At 27.3% G+C, this 27,616-nt stretch overlaps 1 protein-coding gene across 1 annotated transcript; it reads left to right on the top strand.

Moving 5' to 3' along the window:
* Positions 1 to 7,645: 7,645 nt before the first annotated feature.
* LOC145831164 (proteasome subunit beta type-1-like) lies at positions 7,646 to 8,995 on the top strand. The gene has a single exon (XM_082938321.1). It carries the CDS (start codon positions 7,671 to 7,673, stop codon positions 8,358 to 8,360), a length of 690 nt encoding a protein of 229 aa, XP_082794447.1. The 5' UTR covers positions 7,646 to 7,670; the 3' UTR covers positions 8,361 to 8,995.
* The last annotated feature ends 18,621 nt before the right edge of the window (positions 8,996 to 27,616 follow it).

Here is a 27,616-nt window from a genome sequence, read left to right as displayed (position 1 = left end):
CGAAGCTAATATCAGGTATAGATACACCTAATTTGTAGATCAGAGTCCCTCCTATATTGGAGAGACATCAGGACAAGTCTTTCGACGAATTGTTGATCGATGTGTAACAGATAAAAACAGTTTAACACTCGAAAATCAATTTAGCTTCACACCCTGTCAAAACTCTGAAGTAGTACAAAACTTTAAAGTTTTGAAACGATTTAAATTGAGCGATTGAGAATTTAAATATTCTACAGCTTGGAATCAATATTGATTGAAGAAAAACGATCCAAGTTAAATACGCAAGTAACAGTAAATGAAAAACTAAACTATAAACAATTTGTAACAAACATATTTTTACTTAAGTTTCACTTGCTTAACTCTAAAATTTGTATTTAATATATTTATATATCATAATTTAAACTTGTTTTAAAACTGTTTAAAACTTGTCCTGCACAAAACATTAAAAGCTATCCATTTGTACAACTCGATAACCTTTTTTCGTGCACCAGGTCCTAGGACAAAATATTTTGAGCGCTTTTTTATAGTTTAATAAACAATAGTTTACTAACCAAGTATTTTCAAAACAATTTGTTATTTAAAATTAAACTCAGTGCAGTTTTGATACCTTTTGTGTAATAAAAGAGAAAAATTAGTAACTTATACATACTTAGTTGCAAATGGTGCATAAAAAGGTTATAAAAAAATACAATAAAATTTTACGTTTTTTCAATTTTAGCTTTAATTGTCCCTGATGAAACTTAGTTTGTATATAAACAATGCATAAGTAAAAGTTTCAAATTTGAGAAAACACAAAATTTGAAACTGCATTGTCACTAAACTAAGGCCCAATTTATATATTTAAAAGTATACCTAAAATTATAATTCAATTGTGTTCCTTGTTCTTTGATCAATTAATAAACAATCTTTGTAACTATCTTAAAGCATTTGGACTGTAAATTATATTATAATCAATAAAGTAGAATATATACTTACTTTAATACCTAAAAATGTGGCTATTTTCAAATAAAATGCAACTCTCTGAGTTGAAGTTGCAAGATTAAAACTTAGTGGTTGACAAATATACATAAAAAAAAAACTATGACAATAGGTTGGTTGAAGTAAAACTTTTTGGTCTTAGAGTTATACCATTTGTTTTGTAAACACTTTTTTGAGATAGTTTAATCTGTTATCAGAAATTTGTAAAGCTTCAAAAACTACTGAATGCAAATTTGCTGTAAAAACGAGTACAAAAATTAAATGATTTAAATTATCTTCTTAAGTTAATAGTTATATAAAATTTAAATAAAAAAAGTCTTGTTATACTAAGGCTTTTGCTTATCCTTAAAGTCATAAAGCTTAGGCTTTTTTGCTAATAAAATCTTTTTATACAGAAAATGTAACTAAATTTTACTAAAAAATATGTATTTTGATACTTTTTGAAATAACCTATAATTTTGAAAAAAATCAATGAAAAAGCTTGAGTTAAAACAATCTATGTATATAGAATTATGAAAGTTAAATAGAATAAAAAAGAATTAAAAAATCTAATGAAGAATTTCTATTAAGTTCAGATTTTTATTTATTATAAAGCAAAATTAGAATAGCATCACAGAACCATTTAAGCTACTTCTGAAGTTTAATTTTCTACTGTAAAAGAACAAGTAAACTTATTCCCAAATAATTCTTAGAAAACATTAAACAAGTTTTGAATAAAACCAGTGGCTACCCTGTTAATGAGTATATTTCAGTTTGATTCAATTTTTATTGAACTATGACTGTTTTTTACCATAAAAAAACATAAAAATTGCTTTTAAAATAAAAAGATACATTGTTACAGCTATACAAATAACAAAAATGTATTTATAACTTCTTTTCCTTTTATGTTCTTTTAGTAAAGTAAGACTTAAAAAGACTTATTTTAATAAACTTATGCTTTTACTCATGACCCACTCCACTTAAAATTAAGTCTTTTAGCAGGGTTGTTACACACTCAGCAGGGTTTAGATTTACACTGGGTTTATTAAATAAAACATTTATTTACAATTACAAGGTAAAACCTGTATTTAGTTATAGTTAGGCTAATTCCTGCATCAGCTCTAAATATTGTTTTAAATATTTTTTTTCTGTTTATGATTATTTATTTTCTCATTTGTATGATTTAGAGCTTGAGCTTTCCAGGTTTCACATAGAACTCCCTGGATTAGTTGTGATTAAACAAAAGTAGGTTTTTATGGATAAATCTTGAAATATCATAAAAAATATAATTTCTCTGGATTATTTTTTTTCTTAGTCCTGAATCAATTTTAAAAACATACATATATGTTTCTGATAAAGTTTATCCATTTTGTATGAAAGTACAGTAATATTAAGGTTATAAGTTTATAAGAATTTCATTTACAGTCCTAGAATTGAATATATATAAGGGCTTAAGGGGTTGAATTTTTTTTTTAATAAAACATTTATACTTAGACTACTAGCCAGTTTCTACGGAATATAATTTTTATTAATAATAAATCTGAACAGTACTCTTTCTTTATCAATCTAACACATGTTTATATGTTCCAGTGAACTTGTTTTGCCAGGACCTCTATTAGCAAACAATCAATGTTATATTTTAATAGTTGTAAAAATTTAATTAGTTTTTGAAGATTTGTAAGATGTTTTTGTAATAAGTTTTGTATAGACCGCAATTTTTTCATCATCAATTTTCTTGGAAATTTAATAATTCACTTAAAGTCTACTTTTGAATTCATTTTGTGAGCTAGAGACCTCAAACATTCAGGAATTAATTTTTATAGTTTATAAGACTTTGAATGCTGCAATTATAAAATTGTTAAAAATCAAAGTTTTTGATAGTGGTTTTTTATTAATTTACTAAAACTATGATATTAACTAAACTAATACTATCAAAAAGAATAAAAGATGACATAAACAGTACTTTTAGTCAGTGCTGTCTTACTCTGGATAATCTGTGCATAGTAGATTAATTATTTGTGCAAACCAGATTGTTAAGTAACTTTATCATTAAATCAAAAAAAAAACAATACTGATAGTAAATTCTGAGAGAGGAATAAAGCTTGGACCTAAATTTTAGGACTACTACATAAAAGTTTCAAGACAAAGGATGGTTCCATAAATTTTTATACTAAATTTAACATTGGTTTTATATAAAGGCTAAAATTAAATACTATAAAATGTTTTAAAAAGTTAACAATACAAAAGTATAGACGGAAAAATTTTAACTGCATGTTAATTATTAAAAATATTCTTTATTCTTAAATCATTCAGATTAAAATTGCTAGGAAATTTTCTTTGTAAAGTCTTAATTGTAATTTAAAAAAAAGTATATGGCCAAAATAAAAACTCCTGTTTATTTTATTGAAAAAAATCATCCTTTAATTTTGAAAAAAAAAATTCCTACAATAGAATTGTTTTTTATTAAGTTAAACAGAAAATTTAAGAGCAATGCATAACAACTGTAGGAGTAGATATAATTTTAATTAAATAGTGTTTTTTGCCTTTTTACCTTGGTCCTTTCATAAGAAACCTATTGAAATCTCCAAATTTGTTCCCTAATATCTTAAAAATTAGTTGGAACTTTACAAAACCATGTAAAAATCAAAGTTAGAGCAAGGTTACCACAAGCCTAGAATCATGGAAAACTTGGTATTTGAAAATTTAGACTAAAAAACCTGGAATTCTAAACAATTTTTACATGTTAACTAGTAAAATATATATTCAACACGAGAAATCTATCATATAGATAAAATAGATTTGTCATCAAATTTTTTTTTGTACAAAATCTTGTTTAAATTAGCTTTACAGTATCTTTTTAATGTTATTATACTGCTTACCACAGTTCAAACCTTAAACTTAACTTTAAACAGACAATAGGCCTAAAAAGCTGGAAGGAATTTCTCAAAAACCAGTGGCAACTATATAAAAGGTCTTCAAAATAAGATCTACATGTAAAATAAGTACCTGTACCACCCTTAGGTCTTTATTTTTAATTAATTTTTTCAACTCAGCAATAGTTAAGGGACAAATCACTTGTTAGAATCAGTTTTGCTGTGTTACAGCTTCATGTACTCTTTTTAATTAGACTTAAGGATAAGTGTATTTTAAAATTGTGTAAAGGATAATGATAAAATGAAAATAAATTGTCTACTATTTTGACAGGGTTTCACTTTAATGGATTTCCTTTAATTTTACCTTATTGTGTAATAATAGACCAGTTTTTAGTCATCTTGTCATTTAGAAAAATAAAGTCTGTTGATGTTGTAGTGAAAAATACTTATATGAGTTTAATAGCAAAACAATTAAAGTCCTAATAGAGCCACACACTCAAGCTACTCAAATTACTTCTTTTAACTAGTTCTAAAAATTTAGGCTGACTCAGGCTAGTTTAAATATTTCAAAATTCTAACTAGTTTTTTGTTAGATTCCAAATGACTTTAAGGCTCATATTTAAACTACTTTGACAAAAATTATTTTGTAGTAAACATTATTTTTATGCTTATGAAAATACTACAATACTATCATTTAACAAAGTGATCTATGGGAGGAGAAAACTAAAACAGTAAATAAATAAAAACCAATGAAAATCTATTATCTACATTTTTGATATAACTAACTCAAAATTTCAGGAATTGTTCAATCTTAAGAAAATATTTAATAACATGGTTATAAGAAGTTAAAAAAAATATGACCAATAAGCCAAAAAAATGGTTTTTGTTAAAATAAAAAACAATTAAAATTTTTTTGTGACAAGTTTTCTAAATACTGCAAAGAAGTCCTAAAAGTTTTAGGTTTTTTTCTCAAAAAGCAATGAGGAGATAGTTTATTTTTAATAAAACAAAAGTAATATTATTTAGATACATAAAAATAATTTGTAATTTTTTAAACAAGCAATTACCATTAAAGTTAATTGAATTATTTTATTACTGCTCAGTATAAACCTCAAAAAATATATTGTGGTTCTGTAATTAATTGTGTGCAAAACTAAATGCTGTTTGGTTTCTTAATTAAACATTTTCTACCATTTATATTCTAGTATAAGTATTTTTATTTAAGAAATAATATTACTTTTGTTTTTATATTTATTACTTGAAGTGTTATGCCTGGTTTAAAAAAATTAATGAGTACATTTACTGGGCTGATACAAAATTAGGCTGTTTGAGACTATTTTGAGAAACTTACGCAAGTTTGATTTTTTTACAAAACTGAAACCTGTTTTTTATTATAACTTGAATTAAATTAAGTTTATTCTGTTGTTTGTGTTTGCTTTGTGAGCTCAACCACTAAACTTCTAGTAGTTTTAAAATGTTGATTTCAATCATTTTGCAAAAATTGCTGCCTTGCAGCAATTATGCTTTAGTATAAAATTTAGTTATTTTTACACTGCCCAAATTATGATTTATAATGATAATGTACTTAATGTTTAAACTGAATTTATTGTTATAAAGTTATTGTATCTTATTATTATTTATTTTAAGTTATTTTCTACAAAAATATTTTCCCCCTCTATGCCTTTAATTAGTATGAATTAGGCTTAGGCTAGTTTACAGGTGTTTTGTTTGAAAATTAATTTGCAGACCAGTTTTACAAGAATTTTACTGAAATTTAGATAATTTTTTCATTGTTTTATTATTATAAATATTTTTGTAACTACTGTTTTTTGTGCTTACATTGTAGATTCCAACTATCATGTAAAATTTTCCACACTAAGCCTTTGCGTTTATTTTAGCAGAGTTTCCACACACTCAAGATGGTTAAGACTTTTTGAATTTTTTAGGGTAGTTAAGGCTAGTTTATTTTTATTTAACTCATGCTTGCTAAGTTCAGTTTAGTTGTTTTTAAAAAACTCGTAATTTTCAAGTTTTGAAAATCTTAGGCCTGTTTTTTCATATATTTTGAGTAAATTTTAGTTGACTTAGTGTCAATATTTTAGTTTTTTATCACTAATTTTGTTAAACAATTAGGCTTTTATTGATTTTAAAACGTTTTTGATTTATTTAAAAATTTGTAAAACTTAGAATTACTCAGGACAGTTTTTATAACTGAAAAAATGGCAACCCTAGTTTAGTATTATGTTTAAAATGATTACTTAAGGACATAATGGGGGTAAATCACTTTTTTCACAATTTAATCTTATTTTATAGAGTTTTAACTAAGCTTTTTACAGATTTTAAAAATTCTAAATATTTTTTGAGATATTGCAGGTCAAAGTCGGAGGCAACAATAGGTACCTTATGACTGCACAAACTAAAACAGCAAAAAACGACTATTTAACTAAAAACCTATCTTCTACGTTTTTAACTTTCAGGAAATGTTCCTTGCAATATTTAGAAGTTGGAAAGAAGTTCTTTACATAGACTTTCCAGTTTTTTAATGTTTATTTTATTGTATATAATTTTCAAAACATGCATGTTTAGATTGACACTTATTTTCTTAGTAACTGAAAATTGAATTTAACTGTATAGAAACATTTAAATAAACATAAATGACGCCAGAAACAAAAGGTTTTATAATTTTTTTATTAAGTTTAGACTGACTCAGGCTAACTTACTCTGAATATTTTAAACTATTTAAACTGAATTTTTGTAAAACCTTTTAGTATATATAAAGTTACAGGTGTTAAAATGTTTTTAAAATTAATTTTGCAATGAAGAGATTTTTTGGCTAGGCTTAACCAAAAATTAAAATAGTTAAAAATGTTTTTATTCAACACACTTAAGTTTATTGAAAACAAGCAAAAAATATTTAAAAAAATACAAGGCACATTTTCTATAAAGTATTAGATGGTTAAAATATTAAGCCTTAATATCTTTTACAAATATTAACACTTTTTAAGGGCATACGTGGGTCCAACATTTTTTTTTACATAAATAACATTATATATTGCATTAACGATTTAAGTATAAATTATAAGATACTTTTTGCAGAAAAAAAAAAAAAAACTTATGAGATATTGTTGGTTGTGTAAAAAGTTTCTGATACAAACGTATTGAAGATTAAAATAATTACCAATTTTCTCAGTTTTTTTATAAGTTTAAGAATTATGTTTTTTCTACATTTTTTGGTGAATAACCTCAAGTTTTCAGGAAATTTTCCTTGCATAAAAAGAAAAAAAATCTATTGTAAGAATAAAAAAATAAATCTAAGACTAATATCACCAAAATTATAACCAAATTATTAAAAAAAACTATTCAAAAAAGAAATTTCTTAGATTATTGAAGTTGATTATTTAGTTAAAATAAAACTGAAGTTTCAGAGAGTTTGTTTCAAAGTTGTAGGAGAAGATAGATTTTTAATGAAATAATTTTGTTTGTCTTTTTACTTTGGACCTTCCATAAGGAGCCTATTGAGCTTTCTGACTTAGTACCCTCTAATCTCATAAACTAGTTTGAATTTTACAAAACGGTAAAAATCATCTATTAGCTAAGTAAAATTTCTCTAAAACAAAATCAACATTTTAAAAAAGTGCCCTACCCTATGCCCTTGATTCTGTAAAATATTCTAAAGTAAGAATAAAACATTGCATACTTACTTTTTTTCATCAACTGTAACTCCAATAATTAATAAACTTTTGCACCTTTATTTCTACATTTTCCTTATTTTGGTTGTTAAGTTTAAAATAATTTATATTTCTTCTAACAGGTTGGTAAAATTATAGCTTACCTTAAAACATGGCATACAAATACAACCATGATATTGTGCATTGTGGGGAGAAACAACATCGCTTCAACCCGTATGCAATGAATGGTGGCAGCATAATGGCAATTGCAGGAGATGACTTTTCAGTGATTGCAGCTGACTCGCGTTTGAGCTTGGGATTTACAATCTTTAGCAGAGATCATCCAAAAACCATTCAGCTCACCCCGTCTACAGTTGTTGCTATGGCGGGATTCGAAGGAGACATCTTGACATTCAAAAAGCATGCTATGAACAAAGTTGAAACATACCAGCACGATCATGGGGATTATCCTTCAACCCCAGCAGTGGCTTCCATGCTATCTAAAATGCTTTACTACAGGAGGTTCTTCCCGTATTATGTGTATAACATTGTTGCTGGACTTGATCAAGATGGAAAAGGATGTGTTTATTCTTATGACCCAGTTGGATCTTATGAAAGAGAAAAATATAGAGCTGGAGGAGCAGCCAATGAGCTCATTCAACCTCTGCTAGATAACCAAATTGGAGGAAAAAATATGCAGAGTGAACTACCTCCTCTGACCGAAGAAAGAGCTAGAAGAATTTGCATAGATTGTTTTATCTCTGCGGCTGAAAGAGATATCACTACTGGTGACAGTGTTTATGTGTATGTTATCAAAAAGGATGGTGTAAAATCTGAAAAGTTTGATCTCCGACGTGATTAAAAACTTTTTATTAATTTTTTCAGAGTTCATTTCCTTAAATGTTTTAAATTGCGTTAATTATATTTGTTGATAAATAAACTTGTAGCTAGTAAAAAAAACTTTAAGGTTCATGAATACTATTGTTTCTAAAACTTCTATGCTTAAATTTTCTTTTGTAATTTTGATAGTATAAGTTGCTAGATTCACAAATAATTTAAATATAGAAAATATTTTTTTTTTTAAATAAAAACTATTTTTGTTTATGAACCATATTTATTTTTTACAATTACATACTATACGTATATAAGGTCTGTGTAAGCTTTAGCAAAAGTAAGTTAATTTTTTTATAAAAGTTAAAAGTGAGGTTTTTAAATATTTCTGTCAACCTATTATTTTATACAGTAACTGAGAAGGCTATAAATTTGAAAATATAAATTTTGTAGAAAAAACTGAAGTAGAGGTTACAACAAGGTAAATTTATTAAACTACTTTCATGAACGGCCACTTTACTTTCAATTATTTTGCATACACTATAAACATTTAATTATTATTTGAATAGTTTCTATTAAACTATTTATAATATAAAAATTTAAAAAATACTAAACGAAAAGTTATCAAAATAAAAGACAATATAAATAACAATATATGTAAAAAAAATTCAACACAATAAATTTTAAGTAAAACGACTTGAAATTAAACAAAAACAAAAAAAAATCTTATTTTATTTGATTAAACTAAAAATTTATACATAATAAAAAACTGTAAGCAGCTACTATGTTGTGTTATTAGTATTTTTTTTTATATAATAACAAATTTTATGTAAATATTTGTAGTTCAAGTTATAAAAAAAGTGTTTTCAACTCATTTATACTTTTCTTTTATTTTAAAAGCGATCTTAAAATACTAGCCTAAATATCCTTCTAGTTATTATCTTTTCTAGTTAATAATTTTTACTTAATTCGTTAAAAAAAAAAATCTTAAATAGGAAACTGGACCCAAAAGTTTTATGAAATTCAGAACCAGCCGGATTCAAGTCTTTTTTTATTTATTATATTTGTTTCAATATCCTGCCTATTCAAAATAATTTGAACTCCCAAAATAGTTATCTTAATTACAGTAAAGTTATAATTTAGTTATAGCCTATAGTTTATTATAATTATTAACTAGAATAAGAAAAAGTTATGGTCAACTGAATTTCAAGTCCGCTTTGGTATAGTAAGCACACTGGTTCGCGGCACATTTGTACAATTGGTATTAAACTCCAAAAGCAAAAATCTGCTACCCCAAATTTCTTTTCAGCTGTAGTTCACTAATAAAAGCAATTAAAGAAAATGTTACAATTAAGCATTTAATAATAAGTTAGTTCTAATGCTTTATATTACATATTTTGTTTTTAGTAGTAAATTTTTATAGGTTGCATGATAATTCGAATTCCGACAACTCAAATTCTTGATAAAATATATAAGAGACCATATCTCAAAAAGTAATATATACAGGGAAAAGTACGTATATAAGTCTCATTACTATCTAATAGCCATTTTTTATTTTTGCGAAATTTTTAATATTTTCTAAGATATTTAAAGTTTATTAAAACAGTTGTATTTTAAAACTTGTCTTAGCCATGTCCAAAAATATATTTAATTTTTTTTGAAAAAGAAATTGTCTTGTAGGTACTAATAATGGGTAGCTGTCAAATTTGCACGAGCAGACAATCTTGCACGGAGACATTTTTGCATAAGTTGAGTTTTTATTTTTTTGTTAATTTTCATTTCTTTTACTGTTACCCCTTAACCTCGGCCGGTAGCTTCTTTTCTTTTTTTTAATTAATATTTTTATAATAATTTTTATTACTTATTTTTACTATCACTGTTACCCCTAGCCCTTACTTTCGGTTAGTAACTTTTTTTTTATTAAATTATCTTTTAGTGTATTTTTTTTCTGTTTTTTATTTAATTAATTTATTTTTTGTTTTTTTCACTATCGTGCAAAAATATAACTCGTGAAAAATCGTCTTTGAGCAATTTTCCCTCGTGCAAATTTGGCTTCGTGAAATTTTTTTTTCGTGCAATTTAGACCCGTTCCCATTAATAATACCTAAATACGTACTTATTTTATTCAAATACACATTACTTTTTGAGTTGTGGCCTTTTGATTATTTTTTTAAGAATTTGAATTGTCGAGCACCCATTTTTAAAGATATTTGAAAATACTTTGAATTGTGGCTAACAGGTAAGTTTTTCTAAAAAAATTGGCCTTTTAATCCTAATACGTTGCTTAACCACGGTATTGAACAAGGGCTTGACAACTTGCCCGCCAAACAAAAGCTTTTTGGTCTTCAACATATTAATTAAACTTCAATCATGAAATATGCTTTGTTTTATAAAATACTCACAAGTTTGGGTGCACGACAATTCAAACTCTAAAACAAAAATTAAAGGGTCACGACTTAAAAAGTAGTATATATTTGAAAAAAAAATATATATGCAGGTCTTATTAATATCTACAAATTCATTTTTCTTTTAATAAAATTTTAAATATTTTTTTGATGTGGCTTAAATAAATTTTAAAGTATACTTATTTTTATTATGTTTTTAGTATCTTTAAAAATACTTAATATTTTACAAAAAGAAAAAATTACTTGTAGATTTTAATAAGACCAACATACTTATTTTTTTTCAAATGTATAATAATTTTTAAGTTTAGGGTGGACCTTTAATTTTTTTTTTATAATTTAAATTGTCATGTAACCCATAAGTTTGCTCTCAATTCATTTTCGGTAAACAACAATACTTCTTAGATTAGTTTCAAATTAAACTTTTGATTTTGAAGAGTTATTGAGTTTATAAAAAGTGCGAATCTTGGTTTCAAGTTAGAAGTTTAATTTTTAATGTTTTTTAAAGTTCTGTAGCAAGTCCGAACAATTGAAGTAATTTTTAATCTTTTAGTTAGTTATTATTTGAATCATTTTTAAATAATCTAGGTTCGTTAGTGGATAGTCTGTAGCAGGGTTTACTAAACTCGTTAACTAAATAGCCCACTGATTCGGCTAAAAATTACAAAACCGCCCCTAACCAAATGATTTTTTCAAATGTAACTTTGACTCTACACAATCTAGTTATAAATTTTAGTAGTAATATTGCTTGAAAAATGTAATAGTATTGCTTAGGGCACTATAAAAAAACAAAATAAAAGCTTTATAGATTTAGAAAATAAGCAGACTTGAAATTATATATACAGTTAGTTAAGTATGAAAAATTATCTTTTTGCAATCTATCAAAAAAAAATCAGGCAGTTAAGCCAGCACGAATAACCAAAATGACTGGCGATCTTAGAAGAATAGAAAGTTATCTTAAAGTAAACTCACTTAAAACAGTTGTAACAACTAAAAACATCTACAAATGTATTAGCAAGACTTTTAAACAAATTTATGCCGAAAATATTAGGATAATATGATTTTTTAGAAAATATTTTCAATTACAATAGGTTGATAAATGCCAAGTAGCAGAGAAAGTATCTTTTAATCAAATACTGTTAATATTTAAAAAGTTTTCACTAACGCAAATTAATTCAATTTTTTTGTTGAAACAAAAAGTCTTTAGTTTAAAAAAAAGCTACACAAAGTCTATAACAAAATGCTTAGAAAATATTACAAAGCTTTAAGTCAGAGAATTATTAAGATGACAAAGTCGACTTTTTACTATGTGTTGCCTTTTGAATTGCTAAGATCGCTCAAAAGAGGCAACATCTTCCATTTTGAAACTTTACTGCTTAGCGCTTGTTACGTTTCATGACATTTTTTGTTACATTTTGTGTGCAAAAACTTTGAATTGTTCCTAATTGTTGCAGATAAATAATATATATAATGCTAAATAAAAAAATAAGCTTTTCTACTTCATTAATGGATATTAAATAATTCGACTTTCGTTATAATTATATTTAGAAGTTAATTGTCCTATCAAGCTGACTTATAACATTTTTTTTTGTTAAATATGAAAATCATCTCTTTGAATAAATCTTCGAGCTTTCAGAATAGGCTTTATTACTGTAGTGTAGTTTATTAATTGTATTTTTTACTAGTTTTAAATATTATGTCTTCTTATATAATGATGATATTTTAGTGACGTATTTAAGCATTTAGTTAAAGTTTTTAAACTTTTAATAAACTTAGGCTGGTTTGATATAAGTCAGACATTTTTGCGTTTAAAGTCGCAACCATGTAAGAGAGTAATTAAGTACAAATAAGGTATTTTATTAAAGTATAATAGCATTATACATGTTAAAAAATTTTTAATTATTATTTTTTCAATACAAATAGGTATCAATTTTATTTATTAAACTAATTACTGAGTTTTCCAAAGAGTTCAAACTATTTAAAACGCCAAAATGGTTTTCAAAAATTAATACTTTTTAAATCTGAAAAAGTGGTTCATAATACAAAAAATGTATAAAAGTGACCAAACTGTTCAAAATATAGATTTAATCGTTTGCTAACAAAAGATCCTAGTGAAACAAGTTCACTGGAATATGAATAAAAACAAATTATACAGTAATCTTCCTTTATTGTATGTACCAACATATGTTTCTGTGTGTTAACATATCACACACTTTAACTGGCTGTAAAAAAATAATTACTGTAATGAAAGAATAGAAGCATAGAATAAAGTAGTTCTATACGTGTTTTCATTAAAGTTAAAATAAAATAATTTTTACATATTAATAGTTAATAATAGGTAAAATACTTTATGTTAAATCCGACTGTTATAAAACTATATAATTTTTGTTATTGTTAAGTCTAGATTAAGTAAAGTAAGCTAAAATACACAACAAAACAACAAATCATAATATAAACAAACCACTTACTATAACGGAAAGAATAACTAATTCAAATTTATTTTACCGTTGCCAATGATTGAACAAAATACATCTAAAAAATACGTCACAATATATATGAACACTAACACAGCTGTTTAATTTGTATTGTTAAGTTAGTTAATTTAGTCTTTATGTTTGGGAAAGCAGTAAAGCGCTTTAATATGAAAAGTAGTATGTATTCTATTTTGAATAAAAATGAAACAACAACCATTAATTAGTGAATTAATAAAATCTAACAATGGTAAAGACAATAAAAGTCACAGGAAATAAAGTCACTCTTGATATAACGTGTGTTTTATATATTAAATGTTTGTAATGATTAAAGCTAAAATTATAACAAAATCAAAGTTAGATACAATTAGGAAGCAGATTTAGTAAAAATGTAAAAATTAAAGAAAGCAAAGCGCCAAAAAAAAAAAAAACTTGTTATTAAGCTTACAAAGCACTGACCGATAATTAAGTAACAGCGACATACATAAAATCACAATGACTTCAACTACAAATATATTGTATATAATAGTTATTAAAATTATTGATTGTTGTATATAAAGGAGCAGTCGGGTGTTTAAATTAAAGATCCCATACAGGATGTTTTAAATATTTAATAATTAAACTGTGTTATATATGAAAGTTAAAATGTAAAACCTAAAACAACAAGGTGGTCATATGCTAAAGATAAACCTGCAGCAAAAAACCTCTAGCTCTATTGGGCGTAATAGTTAAAAAGCACGGTTTATCTGTGATTTGAATACAAGATTCCAATTAAATTTGAAACTTAAAACACAAAGATGTGAAGAATTATATTATAGTCGGAGGGTTAAGTGAATATTTGAAATGTCGGAGAATAGAAAGTGTCATGTGTGAATAAAAAAAACGATTTAAAGTGTTGGCAGTCCCTAGTAAAGAACCTTCTTTCGCAAGCCTCTTCTATATTTTTGGCTAAATTTTTACAAATATTTAATAGTTTTTTTGAATTTTTATTAGTGTTAACTGATTTCGTCAGTGATCTTGCATGCGGGATTACGCTAAAGAGCAATGCATTGTTTTTCTACACTCCTTTGTTATAAAAAAAAAGGTTCCAGCAGTAGAATAATGTGATCAACCAGTTGCCATTCTTTAGCTGTAACAATCGAATCTTAATCGTTTTTATAGTTAGCCACATAGTACCAGTAACCTGATTAAAGCTTTTTTAGTCTCTCTAGCATAAAATATGTTGAGTTCCACCTTGTATCTACATCTTGAACAAGAAGCAAGGCTTTTTGTTTTGTTTGTGCTAAAAAATGTGAACATGATCCAATTACTATATTCCAATTACTAAGCATATCCTAAAAGTTTACAAATGTTTTATCGAGTGTGCTCATCCTCCATTTCACGGCAATGCCAAACACGATGTTTGCACTCAACATTTTCATTTAACCAATGCGCGCTTAAAGAAATATATGATTTGAACATAAATAACAGTTAAAGATTTCCACTTATTGCTAAAGAGAATGATATAACTTCAATTATTTTAAGATTTTGATTTCTAAAAATCTTTCACTCCAAAAAATTGAAATTCAAAAAAAAAAAAAATAATTAAAAAATTGGTTAAGATTTTGTTATTAACATTTTTTATCTTTAGTACATTGTTTTTAAAGTAAAACATTAAAGTGTTTGAAGTTATGTGGTGTACGACTCGATAACCGAAAGGTTCCTTTGTACACCAGGTCCTTAGACCAAACGTTTTGAACGCTTATTTTTATTGTTCAATAAACAATATATAACATATAAGTCATCAATTAGAATTATAAATTAAATATGTTAAAAAAATATTAACATAAAGGTATATAGCTAAAAGTATGCAAGCATCTGTTTTAATGATACATATTTAAAGTTTTTTCTTGTTATAACTAATTGACCTTTATATGAAAAACCTCAAAAAAAAAACAACCTTGTTATAACTGAGATTTTTTATTTAAACTAACAGGCTCTCCAAAATAGACAAAATAACATGATAACTTTTTTTTTTAATTATGAAAGACGTAAAATAAAATATATAAGTTCTACAATCCTTGTTTTAAGTCTTTTATGATACAATTAATTTAATAATTTATAACATCTAAATGGATACTGAGATCCGTATCAACCAAACAAAAGATACTTAAATAATTACATGTTCTTCGTAAACTAGACCTCTCTACTAAAACATCTATGAATTTATCCACAAATATATGTCATAAGTTTTCAAGATAACCTTATTGGAGATGTTTAGAAAAAAATTCTGGTAAGACATGAAATATGCAGTTAAAACTTAACTGAACTAAGGTGACCTGAGGAAAAGCTTACTAAAATGAAACAAATTACCTACAAGTATACTTATTTTTTATATTCTCGTAAGAGAAATTGCATTTGTTATTTGAACCGAAATAGGTTCACGAGCATACATTAAAAACTAAACATATGCAGAATAAGTAAGAGCGGTTATCTGAAAAGCTGAGATTAAACGCCTTAACTATGTACTTAATTTTATTTGAGAGTCTAACATAAATAATTTATCATTGTTTCTATACTGTGTGCAAAACTCTAAATCAAAGGCTTTTATAAGTGTGAAAAAGCACTGTTTTATAAACTCAAGCGTCAAATCATTAATTAGTTTTACATTTCATTTAACAAACAGTTGAATAAAATTAAAAAATTTTAAAGTGGTCTACCGAGTCCGAATATCGAATCGAATATCCGAACTCGAATCTTATTTTGAAATTAGGATTCGGCCGAATCCGAGTCCGAATCTTGGATTTGGTAGATCACTAATACTGAACCATTTTTTAAATTATTTTAGCTTATTGGTTATAGATAGTCAAAGAAAAAATAGTAGTACTTTAATTTAGTCCTAAGTAAATAGCTAAAGTTATAAGGAACCAACAGTAATTTAAATTAAGCAATAAAACCAATTACGGTTTCAATAACTTTTAGCAAGTTTTAAATCAAGAATAAGTTTAAAAACTAAATAAAAATAACTTTAATAAGTTAAATATACGTTAGTTGTGAAAAGTATGAGCATGTGTTTAAAATAAACTAAATTTAGTTCAACGAAATATTCAAGACAGTTTTTTATACATTACATACCATTGTAAATATTTAAATATGAAAAAGTGTAAGTTTAATAAAAGACACCTATTACAGATTATACAAACTAATTAGTTATTCTTTAAAATTAGTTGTTTAATCTATATGCTTTAAAATTATTTTGTTTATTAACCATCGTTTTTTTTTTGTGAAAAAAATTGACCCCTAAATGGCCAAAACTCATAACCTTAGCTACAGTTGACCAAATTTAAAAATGATAAAACTTCATTTCATTAAAAATTGGTATCTTTGTTCTAATTTAAATCATATTTAAGAAGTTTTAATTTAAAGTTAGTACTTCAGAATGTAAAACAAATAACTGTGCACTTTAGTTTCAAGTGTTAAAAACAAGTTAAAAAACATTAACCATTTATGTTTTTAATTAATGTTTCTAACACTCTACTTACAGCGAGGACCACGTGAAGGAAATAATAACAATTGAAAATTATTAAAGTTAATTGATGTATACTTTTTTATCTTCAGTTGTTATTAAGTGTGCACTTTTCACAGCTTTAAAATACCTTAATGGTATTTCAAAGCTGTAAACCTCACCACCTGACTTTACCTGAGTTTACCTGACTTTAAAAAAATAACCTGAAACTAATATTCAAAAGTATTTCCTTAAAAAAACCTAGTATATTAAACCTGACACTAACATTGAAAAATATTATTTAAAAACCTGGAATTTTAAAACCTAACAATAACATTTAAAAATGTTAACTTGAAATAAATTAAACGTGAAAAAATGCAAAAGAGTAATTTTTTTAAACCTGACACTAACATTTTAAATCAATCACTTGTATTTTCTAAAAATTTGCCAACTCAAAAACTACTTGCAACAACTGCTTATCATTTAGCATAAAATTTTTTTTTAGGAACAAAGTTTTTTAAACAAAAAAAATGGGTAGAATGTCTGAAGAAAATTAACAAAAAAAAAACAGAATTAAAACAATCAATTTATCTAACTAAAATACTTATAACTAAATCTTTGAAAAATTAAATTTTGAATAAGTAAAAACTACTTCAACTTTGATTAAAACTTAAAAATTAACAACGTGCTTTAACTAACTTGTTATTTTTGAACGAGATCTTAGACTTAAACTTTCGCCTGCGAGAACTGGTCAGAGGAACAAATCCGATCAATTTTGTCGAGGATTTCTGGTATTTGACCAAATTTGCTTTAGTGTTGTCCATAAACCTTTTCAAGCTCTTCTCGTATTTTGCATCGATCGGTTTTGTAGAAGTTTGTTTCTCATTTGCCTGGGAATTGAACTTATTTTCAATAGCACGCTTTTTATCAGCTCTTTCTTCTAACCATTCACATTTTCGTTTTCGCGGGTTGAAACAGCTTGGCCTCGTTTTCGTCCGGCAAGTGAAATCAGGCTTGAATGGGTTTTGATCGCTCTTACACTTTGTCATCTGATTGTTCAGATTGTGCTGTTCTATGGCAAAACGACATTTTTTGTAAGCCCTTTCCCGGTCTTCCTGCTCGGAACATTGTTTGCTGGATTGCAACTGAGAGTTTTTGTAAGCAAGCTGTCTTTTCACTGTAGAAGGAGCTTTCAAATTGTTGCAAGCTTTGCTTCTGTTGGTGTTGAACTTTTTAAACCCACTCTTGCTGGCGACAAACTCCCGAAGACTCTTTTTTCTCCTGTTGAAACCGCAAATGTTACGCTTCGCAACAATCGGATTTTTTGAAGAAACATCTTCTTTTAGCACAGCTTTCTTGTTCCCTCCTTCCTCGAGTTTTGAGTACTTTGAGACCCGTTTCTTTTGCGTGGTGCTCGCGCACGGCTTGAAAAGTTCCGCGTCTGAAAGAAACCTGCTCTGCGTTGTCTTGATTTCCGGGTCGCACTCGTAATCCGGCCAGCACAGTCGCGTCACCTCTGCCTGCTCTCTTTCCTTCATCATTCGCATCTTCTCCATGCTCGCCTTCGACCACGGCTTTAAAACTTCGTCTAGAGTAAACATAATCTCATCAGACTTGACTTTTTCACTTTTGATGTTTTCCTTAGCTTCATCGTTTTGAAGAGCTGAAGGGAGCATAACCTTCCACTCGCACCTTTTCTCAAAATGTTCCAGCAGCTCTTCTTTGTTCGCGCAGTTGACAATTGGGGCCTCGAATCGATAGAACCTTAGAACAAGCTTTTCACGATCTTCAGGTCCCTCCTGAGGAAGTTCTTCGACTTTAGGAACTTGTTTAGATGCGCCGATCGACCCAATTGTCTCGTCCATTCGTTTCATGATTTGATCAAGAAAATCCGAAGTCTTTTGACCACTTGGCATATTGATTTTAATAATTGGAATGCAATCAAAGTATAAAAACACTTGTTACAGTTTGTTTTTATGTTTTTCGTATTAAAATATGTTTTGAATATCAGTTTGGTGAAAACGTCATAATCAAACTCACTAGATAAATTAAATGCTTAGTTACAAGTTTAAGGATTTAATCGATTTTTAAATAAGTAAAACATTAACCAATCAGAAGCGCCCTAGGTTTGCAGCTTACAGATTTTTTATATATCATCAGGAGGCAGCAGCCTTTTATAAGTCGCGGATCAGTTTTTCTATAAAAAGTTGTTTGCAGGCCTCGCTGTATAGAAAAAAGTCTTTCATGGGCCCAAATTAATTCAAAACGGTTGTATATACCAATTTAAAACTGTTCTTCTTTATCAAAAACATGATAAAAGAAGCAGTAATAAATGTTTAAGGATAATAACTAGATTAAGAACTGTATTGTTAGGTTTTTACGAAAATTTTTATAACAATTGTTGTAATAATTATTTTTTTAGCTTTTAGGTATGCCGTAGGCCGCAGTTTGCTGTCTGATGATTAAGGTCATGGGGAAATTGACTTTATTTCTTACAAGTTGATTTTACTTTGTATTATTCTATCACAGTTATCGGACACTTTTTACCACTTAACTAAATTTAAATAAACTTTTGAGATATTCATTAAAAGTTGGCAAGTTCTATAGGTTTATTATAGAAAGCCCGAATTAAATTGGGTGAAAAAAAAAATTACTTCAAGTATATGTTCCCCTTGTTTTTTTTAACAATCTTCTACAAACTTTTACAAATTTCTCTTTCAAACTTAGTTTACTTTTGACTACTTTTTTACTTGCAGGAATTTTTATAAAGAAGTTTTTAACCTAAAGTTTTAGTTCTTTTTAAATCTTTCAATAAACTATTAAAATACAGAAATATAAAGAAAGAAAATATATATTTAAAGTAAGTTTTAAATTCATACTAACAAATTCTAACTATAAAATTGATAGATATATTCTTTTTAAACTTGAAATTAAAAAATTCTAAAAAGATTTCCCATGGCCTCAAGCAAAATACTGATATAATTAGTTTTACTTTTTGAAACTAAAAAAAAAACATTTTGATTTAAGCCTTAAATTTTTCTTTTATTATTGTAAGCGAGTTTTTTCTATGAAGTTTATGCAGTAAAATAATTTTCACACTACAAAATCAGCTCGCTTGATTGTATCATTTGTTGAGCCAGAAACATTTTGTAAAATTATGCTTCAAACTGTTCGTTCGAATGTCGCCTCACCTGCTACTTTAATAATTAATTTTTGTTTTTTTTTGTCTATCTTTATGTTTAAGGTTAATAAAAACAATAGTTATATAGATATAAAGTATACAACAATCGTTGAACTATTACAAAAGTTTTTTTTACAAAAAATGGCTTTCTTTATTTAAACTTATTTGATTGGGTTGCATGACAATCCAAATTCTTTAAAAAATGTTTGACAGACTATATCTTCAAAATCAATATATTTTTTAAAAGTTAATACATATGTAGTAGGTCTTATCAATATCTACTAGTCATTTTTTACTTTTGTAAAGTTTTTAATTATTATTTGAATTTTTTTTAAACTACTGAATATAATTATATTTAAAAGTTTGTTGAAATCATTTCAAATAAATATTGAAAGTTTTGTAGAAAGGAAAATATGGCTTGTAGATATTAATGAGATCTACATACGCTTTTTATATTTTCAAATATTTATTATTTTTGATATAATTTTGTTTAAGTATTTGAATCGTCCGAATTTTTTCAGTCGTGCACATGTTTGGTTGTAACTTAAATAAATATCAAATAGTGATTAGTTGAAACTATTTGAACTTCTTAAAAACGTTTTAAAAATATATAAGTTTGGATGAAGAGTTTAAAATAATTTTAATTTAAATATGTCTTTTATGCTTGATATGTATAAAATATTAATGATGTGTTTATGATATAAAAACTTTACAAAGTATAATTTTCATTTGCTTAACAGATACTCTCCTCAGCAATAGATGGATGTAGTGACAATGTACTTGGCTGCTATTTGAACAAAATTTTTGAAGTTTTAGTCCAGGGGTCGGCAAACTGCGGCCCGCGGGCCAACTGCAGCCCTCGAAGTGTAAATTTGTGGCCCGCAAAAAAAAAAAGCTGCGGCCTGCAAGCATGTAAATTTTGCCCGCTAAACAAAACTATATTTTAAATTGACTTTTTGAAATAAAAAAAACAGTGTTTTTATTAGTTTTGTTTTAAGTTTCTGGATATTATTTAAAAAACCATTTATTATCTTTACTGTTTAGGCTTAAATATGTGAAAAAAGACAGATACTAGTTCTAGCAGTTTTTCTTTAGAGTTTAGATTTTGCTTTTCCTTTCAAACAACAAAATCTTGGACTGTATACAAAAGCTTACGTACTTGAATTGAAAAGTTTCTTAGATTCAGTAAGTTGACAATGCAATAAGTTATTTTATTTAGTATAAAGGTTTTTATGTGTACAAACATTACAGTGTTTGACTAACATGTCAATTCTTTATAATTTAGGTCTTTGCTTTGACATGTTTCAAAAATGTTTCTTTTATAATTATTTTATCACTATATTGAAATTTGTGAAGAAAAATTTAAAAGAAATAAAAAACTATTTACTAAAATTAAAATATTTTTTCAGTTTGTAAATTATTTTGTTTAAATGGCAAAAATTTTCAATCTTGGCTTTTTTACATTTTTTTATCTTTTAAAAACACTGACTGGTTTGATGTAAATGATTGTAACTTTTTTGTTTCAAAAAGTTGCAACCAAGAAAACTTTAAATAGATTATTAAAGTATTTAAAGGTTCTAAATAAATTCCTTGCGCTGTTTAAAATAAAATAAGTTTTATTTATATTTTAGTTAACTTAACAAATTAACTAAAACTTTAAATATGTTCTGTGCAATGTATTGAATATATAAAGATTATTTTCATATAAAGATATAGGGTTGATCACGCCAATTCGATCATCAGACCACAAGTTTCGGTAGACTGAGACCGGTTTCGTCCTTATTAGGACTCATCAGTCTTCAACAAAAAACATCGGCGAAAGTCAGCAGAGCAGAAGCCTGGACTTTCGTTTGCCGTGAGACAAGCTCAAGTTTAACAATAGGGTTGATCACGCAAATTCGATCATCAGACCACAAGTTTCTACCGAAAGGCTTCTGCTCTGCTGACTTTCGCCGATGTTTTTTGTTAATCATATAAAGATATATAACAACTTAAAATAAAATGTTATCTAAATAAATAGAACTTGATTATATAAAAATTGTTTAAAGTGATCCACATCTGTTTTTTGAGCATAGTTTTTACAGATGTCAGTGAGAGTTGCTTGTAAATGACAACGTGAAATGGCCATCTACAAAATTCAAAAGACTGGAATGAAGAGAAAAAAAACGACACTTTATGAAACCGAACTAGAAAAGGATATCAAATTTTATTAATTGTTTTATTGCGTCACTGTGTTTGTAGTTGATCTTTTATTGTTGTGTATCGTGTAAGTTTTTTTCAAACACAAAACGTCTGATAGATTGCTTATTTCATTGTTTAAGAGTTAGGTAATGAGATAATGAAAAGAACAAAACATTTATTTTATTTAAATGAATTTATAATAATGATAGAAATAATATTAGGAGATAAGTATTATATTAAATATTAATTCTAGACACTAAAATAAAAATGCATTTTAAATAAACCAGGCTACACCCCTATAAGTAGCTAAATGTGACTAATCCCTATTAAAAATAAAAACTGACTAAAACTAAAACTGCGGCCCGCGGAAAACTTTGAAACTTGAAATTTGGCCCGGAGAACCAATTGTCAGCCGTTCCCTGCTTTAAACCTCAGATAAAAGATTAAAAAAGATAAATTTTTTAAGAATAATAAACCTTCTAATGTTTCATATTATACTCTTCAAAATTGGTATGGTTAATCGATAATACATAAAATTTAATATTAGACTAATTATTGTTTTTTAACTATATTTAACAATAGTTAAGTTAAAACTAATATAAGCTTTAATGAAAAAAGTTTAGCTTTAATTTTTATTACGCGGCATAGTTGCCTTTTAATAAATCGCCAAAAGTTATTTTAAGTTGAAATTAAATTTTGTTCAGAATTATTAATTACTAAAATTTATCGTTCCTTGATCTACGCAGTATCAAGTGAAATACTTGTATTAAATTTCATGAAAATAATGTAAACAACTTTAGGAATACTGTAAACTAATGACTAGGCGAAATTAGTGTTTGCATTAGAAACGAGCATACTTTCATAGAAAGAAGTTAAAAAATAAATAAATATATACAAGTACATAGGAAATACAACTGGTATTAAAATGTTACACTGGTCATTTTCATTCTCGCCTTTTCAAGCTTTTCAGTTCATTCAAGCTGCTGATTAGTTTTCTTCAACGCTTTTTCTCAACATTCGCTGACTCCATAAACTTTTTGAACTTGACGTTAACCTTTTAGCAAAAATATTTTCTGGTAATGAATTAATGATCGATTTCGTGATGAAGATTGACAATAGTAAAGATCATTGAATCAAATCACAAAATTGATAAACATCTCAAAAACGAAAGCAGTCAATTTATGAAAGTTCGCTTAGCTATCAGTATCTGCTTTTAATTGTGTTTTTGATAAGCTGCAGTTTTACTGCAAGTGATGATTTCACTAGTCTTGTTAAATTTATTATAAACAAACAAACAACTTAAGCAAATCTTTGACTACCAATCTATACTGCAACCAAAGTATGTTTGAAATATTTGCTAGCAGAGATCACAAAAAAGAAAGAACTCAGCTGCTATTGTGGGAAGTTATGGCAAGCATGCCTAGTTACCGTAGACTTTGTTGCATTCATGCATAAAGTGTGTGCGTTGTTGAAGGGTACGTTGGACCCGTTTTCGGTGATCTTGACTCATGCGTTGAGTTTTAAAGATAACAAATGGAGAAAAGTGGCAAAGTGAAGCAATAAGTAGTGCGACCTGCAGAGTGAGGAAAAATTTCTGGTTTGCGGAAGTCTGTCACGGTCAAATATGTCCGACGTAAAGGAAGAATCACAAAATTGTCGAGATGATGAATATTTATGGCAGGATTTTCAAATCAAGCTTTGAAGTTTTTAATTCAATGTCCAACAGGCTTGTTTCGCTAAAAGAATTTTACAAGGAAAGAGTATTGACGAGCACCCGAGGATATTCAAGTTTGATGTGTTTTACTTTCGTTTGAACCAAATATTTATCTTTGATACGATAAATGGGCGACAGAGAGTAGAATTTTGTGAATTAACAAAAATTAAATGGTTAAAGTTGTGTTAATCAACCTCATCTTGAACGAACTAAATTATAAAACAATTTTCTTATATTCTAACAGTTGTGGTTTACTTGTTAAGGACTATATGAAATTCTTGTATTAACGTTTTTTCGAAAAGTTTAGTATAAACCAAAATAATTAACCAAAACAAAGTCAATAAACAACGTTTTTAGTGATATTTTTAAAATATTTTTTGAAACAGGAAACCAATTAAAAAAACGCCCTTGCATTACATACCATTGCAAATATTTAAATATGAAAAAGTGTACGTTTAATAAAATACACCTATTACAGGTTATACAAACTAATTAGTTATTCTTAAAAAATAGTTGATTAATCTATATGCTTTAAAATTATTGTGTTTAGTGACCATCGCTTTTTTTTTGTGAAAAAAAAAACCCTAAATGGCCAAAACTCATAACCTTAGCTACAGTTGACCAAATTTAAAAATGATAAAACTTCATTTTATTAAAAATTGGTATGTTTTTTCTAATTTAAATCATAATTTAAGAAGTTTTAATTTAAAGTTAGTACTTGAGAATGTAAAACAAATAACTGTGCACTTTGGTTTCAAGTGTTAAAAACAAGTTCAAAAACATTAACTATTTATGTTTTTAATTAATGTTTCTAACACTGTACTTACAGCGAGGACCACGTGAAGGAAATAATAACAATTGAAAATTATTGAAGTTAGTTGATGTATACTTTTTTATCTTCAGTTGTTATTAAGTGTGCACTTTTCACAGCTTTAAAATACCTTAATGGTATTTCAAAGCTGTAAACCTCACCACCTGACTTTACCTGAGTTTACCTGACTTTAAAAAAATAACCTGAAACTAATTTTAAAAATTGTTTCCTTAAAAATCCTAGTATATTAAACCTGACAGTTACATTAAAAATTATTACTACTTAAAAAACCTGGTATTTAAACCTGACACTAACATTAAAAAATATTATTTAAAAACCTGGAATTTTAAAATCTGACACTAACATTTGAAAATGTTAATTAGAAATAAATTAAACGTGAAAAAAAGCAATAAAGTAATTTTTTAAAACCTGACACTAGCATTTTAAATCAATAACTTATATTTTTTAAAAAATTTATCAACTCAAAAACTACTTGCAACAACTGCTTATCATTTAGCATAAAAATTTTTTTTTAGGAACAAAGTTTTTTAAACAAAAAAATGGGTAGAATGTCTGAAGTAAATTAACAAAAAAAACTGAATTAAAACAATCAACTTATATAACTAAAATACTTATACTTTACCTTATTGAAATTCAAATTTGAATAAGAAAAAATTATTTCAACTTTAATAACGACTTCAAAATTAACATCGTGCTTAAACTAACTTGTTATTTCTGAACGAGATCTTAGACTTAAACTTTCGTCTGCGAGAACTGGTCAGAGGAACATAACCGATCAATTTTGTCGAGGATTTCTGGTATTTGACCAAATTTGCTTTAGTGTTGTCCATAAACCTTTTCAAGCTCTTCTCGTATTTTGCATCGATCGGTTTTGTAGAAGTTTGTTTCACATTTGCCTGGGAATCGAACTTATTTTCAATAGCACGCTTTTTATTAGCTCTTTCTTCTAACCATTCACATTTTCGTTTTCGTGGGTTGAAACAGCTTGGCCTCGTTTTCGTCCGGCAAGTGAAATCAGGCTTGAATGGGTTTTGATCGCTCTTACACTTTGTCATCTGCTTGTTCAGATTGTGCTGTTCTATGAGAAAACGACGTTTTTTGTAAGCCCTTTCCTGGTGTTCCTGCTCGGAACATTGTTTGCTGGATTGCAACTGAGAGTTTTTGTAAGCAAGCTGTCTTTTCACTGTAGAAGGAGCTTTCAAATTGTTGCAAGCTTTGCTTCTGTTGGTGTTGAACATTTTAAACCCACTCTTGCTGGCGACAAACTCCCGAAGACTCTTTTTTCTCCTGTTGAAACCGCAAATGTTACGCTTCGCAACAATCGGATTTTTTGAAGAAACATCTTCTTTTAGCACAGCTTTCTTGTTCCCTCCTTCCTCGAGTTTTGAGTACTTTGAGACCCGTTTCTTTTGCGTGGTGCTCGCGCACGGCTTGAAAAGTCCCGCGTCTGAAAGGAACCTGCTCTGCGTTGTCTTGATTTCCGGGTCGCACTCGTAATCCGGCCTGCACAGTCGCGTCACCTCTGCCTGCTCTCTTTCTTTCATCATTCGCATCTTCTCCATGCTCGCCTTCGACCACGGCTTTAAAACTTCGTCCAGAGTAAACATAATCTCATCAGACTTGACTTTTTCACTTTTGATGTTTTCCTTAGCTTCATCGTTTTGAAGAGCTGAAGGGAGCATAACCTTCCACTCGCACCTTTTCTCAAAATGTTCCAGCAGCTCTTCTTTGTTCGCGCAGTTGACAATTGGGGCCTCGAATCGATAGAACCTTAGAACAAGCTTTTCACGATCTTCAGGTCCCTCCTTAGGAAGTTTTTCCACTTTATGAACTTGTTTAGATGCGCCGATCGACCCAATTGTCTCGTCCATTCGTTTCATGATTTGATCAAGAAAATCCGAAGTCTTTTGACCACTTGGCATATTGATTTTAATATTTGGAATGCAATCAAAGTATAAAAACACTTGTTACAGTTTGTTTATATGTTTTTCGTATTAAAATATGTTTTGAATATCAGTTTGGTGAAAACGTCATAATCAAACTCACTAGATAAATTAAATGCTTAGTTACAAGTTTAAGGACTTAATCGATTTTTCGATAAGTAAAACATTAACCAATCAGAAGCGCCCTAGGTTTGCAGCTTACAGGTTTTTTTTATATCATCAGGAGGCAGCAGCCTTTTATAAGTCGCGGATCAGTTTTTCTATAAATAGTTGTCTGCAGGCCTCGCTGTATAGAAAAAAGTCTTTCATGGGCCCAAATTAATTCAAAACGGTTGTATTTATCAATTTAAAACTGTTCTTCTTTATCAAAAACATGATAAAAGAAGCAATAATAAATGTTTAAGGATAATAACTAGATTAAGAACTGAATTGTTAGGTTTGTACGAAAATTTTTATAACAATTGTTGTAATAAATATTTTTAGCTTTTAGGTATGCCGTAGACCGCAGTTTACTGTCTGATGATTAAGGTCATGGGGAAATTGACTTTATTTTTTACAAGTTGATTTCACTTTGTAGAATTCTATCACAGTTGTCGGATACTTTTTACCGCTTAACTAAATTTAAATAAACTTTTAAGATAAGCATTTAAAAGTTGGCGAGTTCTATAGGTTTATTATAGAAAGCCCCAATATTAAATTGGGTGAAAAAAAAATTACTTCCAGTATATCTTCCAAATTCCAAAATTCCTTGTTTTTTTTTAAAATCTTCTACAAACTTTTACAAATTTATCTTTCAAACTTAGTTTACTTTTGACTACTTTTCTACTTGCAGGAATTTTTATATAGAAGTTTTTAACCCAAAGTTTTAGTTTTTTTAAATCTTTCAATATACTATTAAAAAATATTAAAATACAGAAATAAAAAGAAAGAAAATATATATTTAAAGTAAGTTTTAAATTTATACAAAAAATTCTAACTAAAAAAATGGTACATATATTTTTTTTAAACTTGAACTTAAAAAATTCTAAAAAGATTCCCAATGGCCTCAAGCAAAATACTGATATAATCAGTTTTACTTT

The sequence above is a fragment of the Thalia democratica genome, chromosome 1 (assembly GCF_965202585.1).
Source record: "Thalia democratica chromosome 1, ktThaDemo2.hap1.1, whole genome shotgun sequence".
NCBI lineage: Eukaryota > Metazoa > Chordata > Thaliacea > Salpida > Salpidae > Thalia > Thalia democratica.
Note: the sequence above shows the minus strand (reverse complement) of the source record. Positions and strands in the feature narration are given on the sequence as shown.

Coding starts and splice junctions, on each gene's coding strand:
- LOC145831164 (XM_082938321.1), top strand. CDS start 7,671: ATGGCATACAAATACAACCATGATATTGTGCATTGTGGGGAGAAACAA.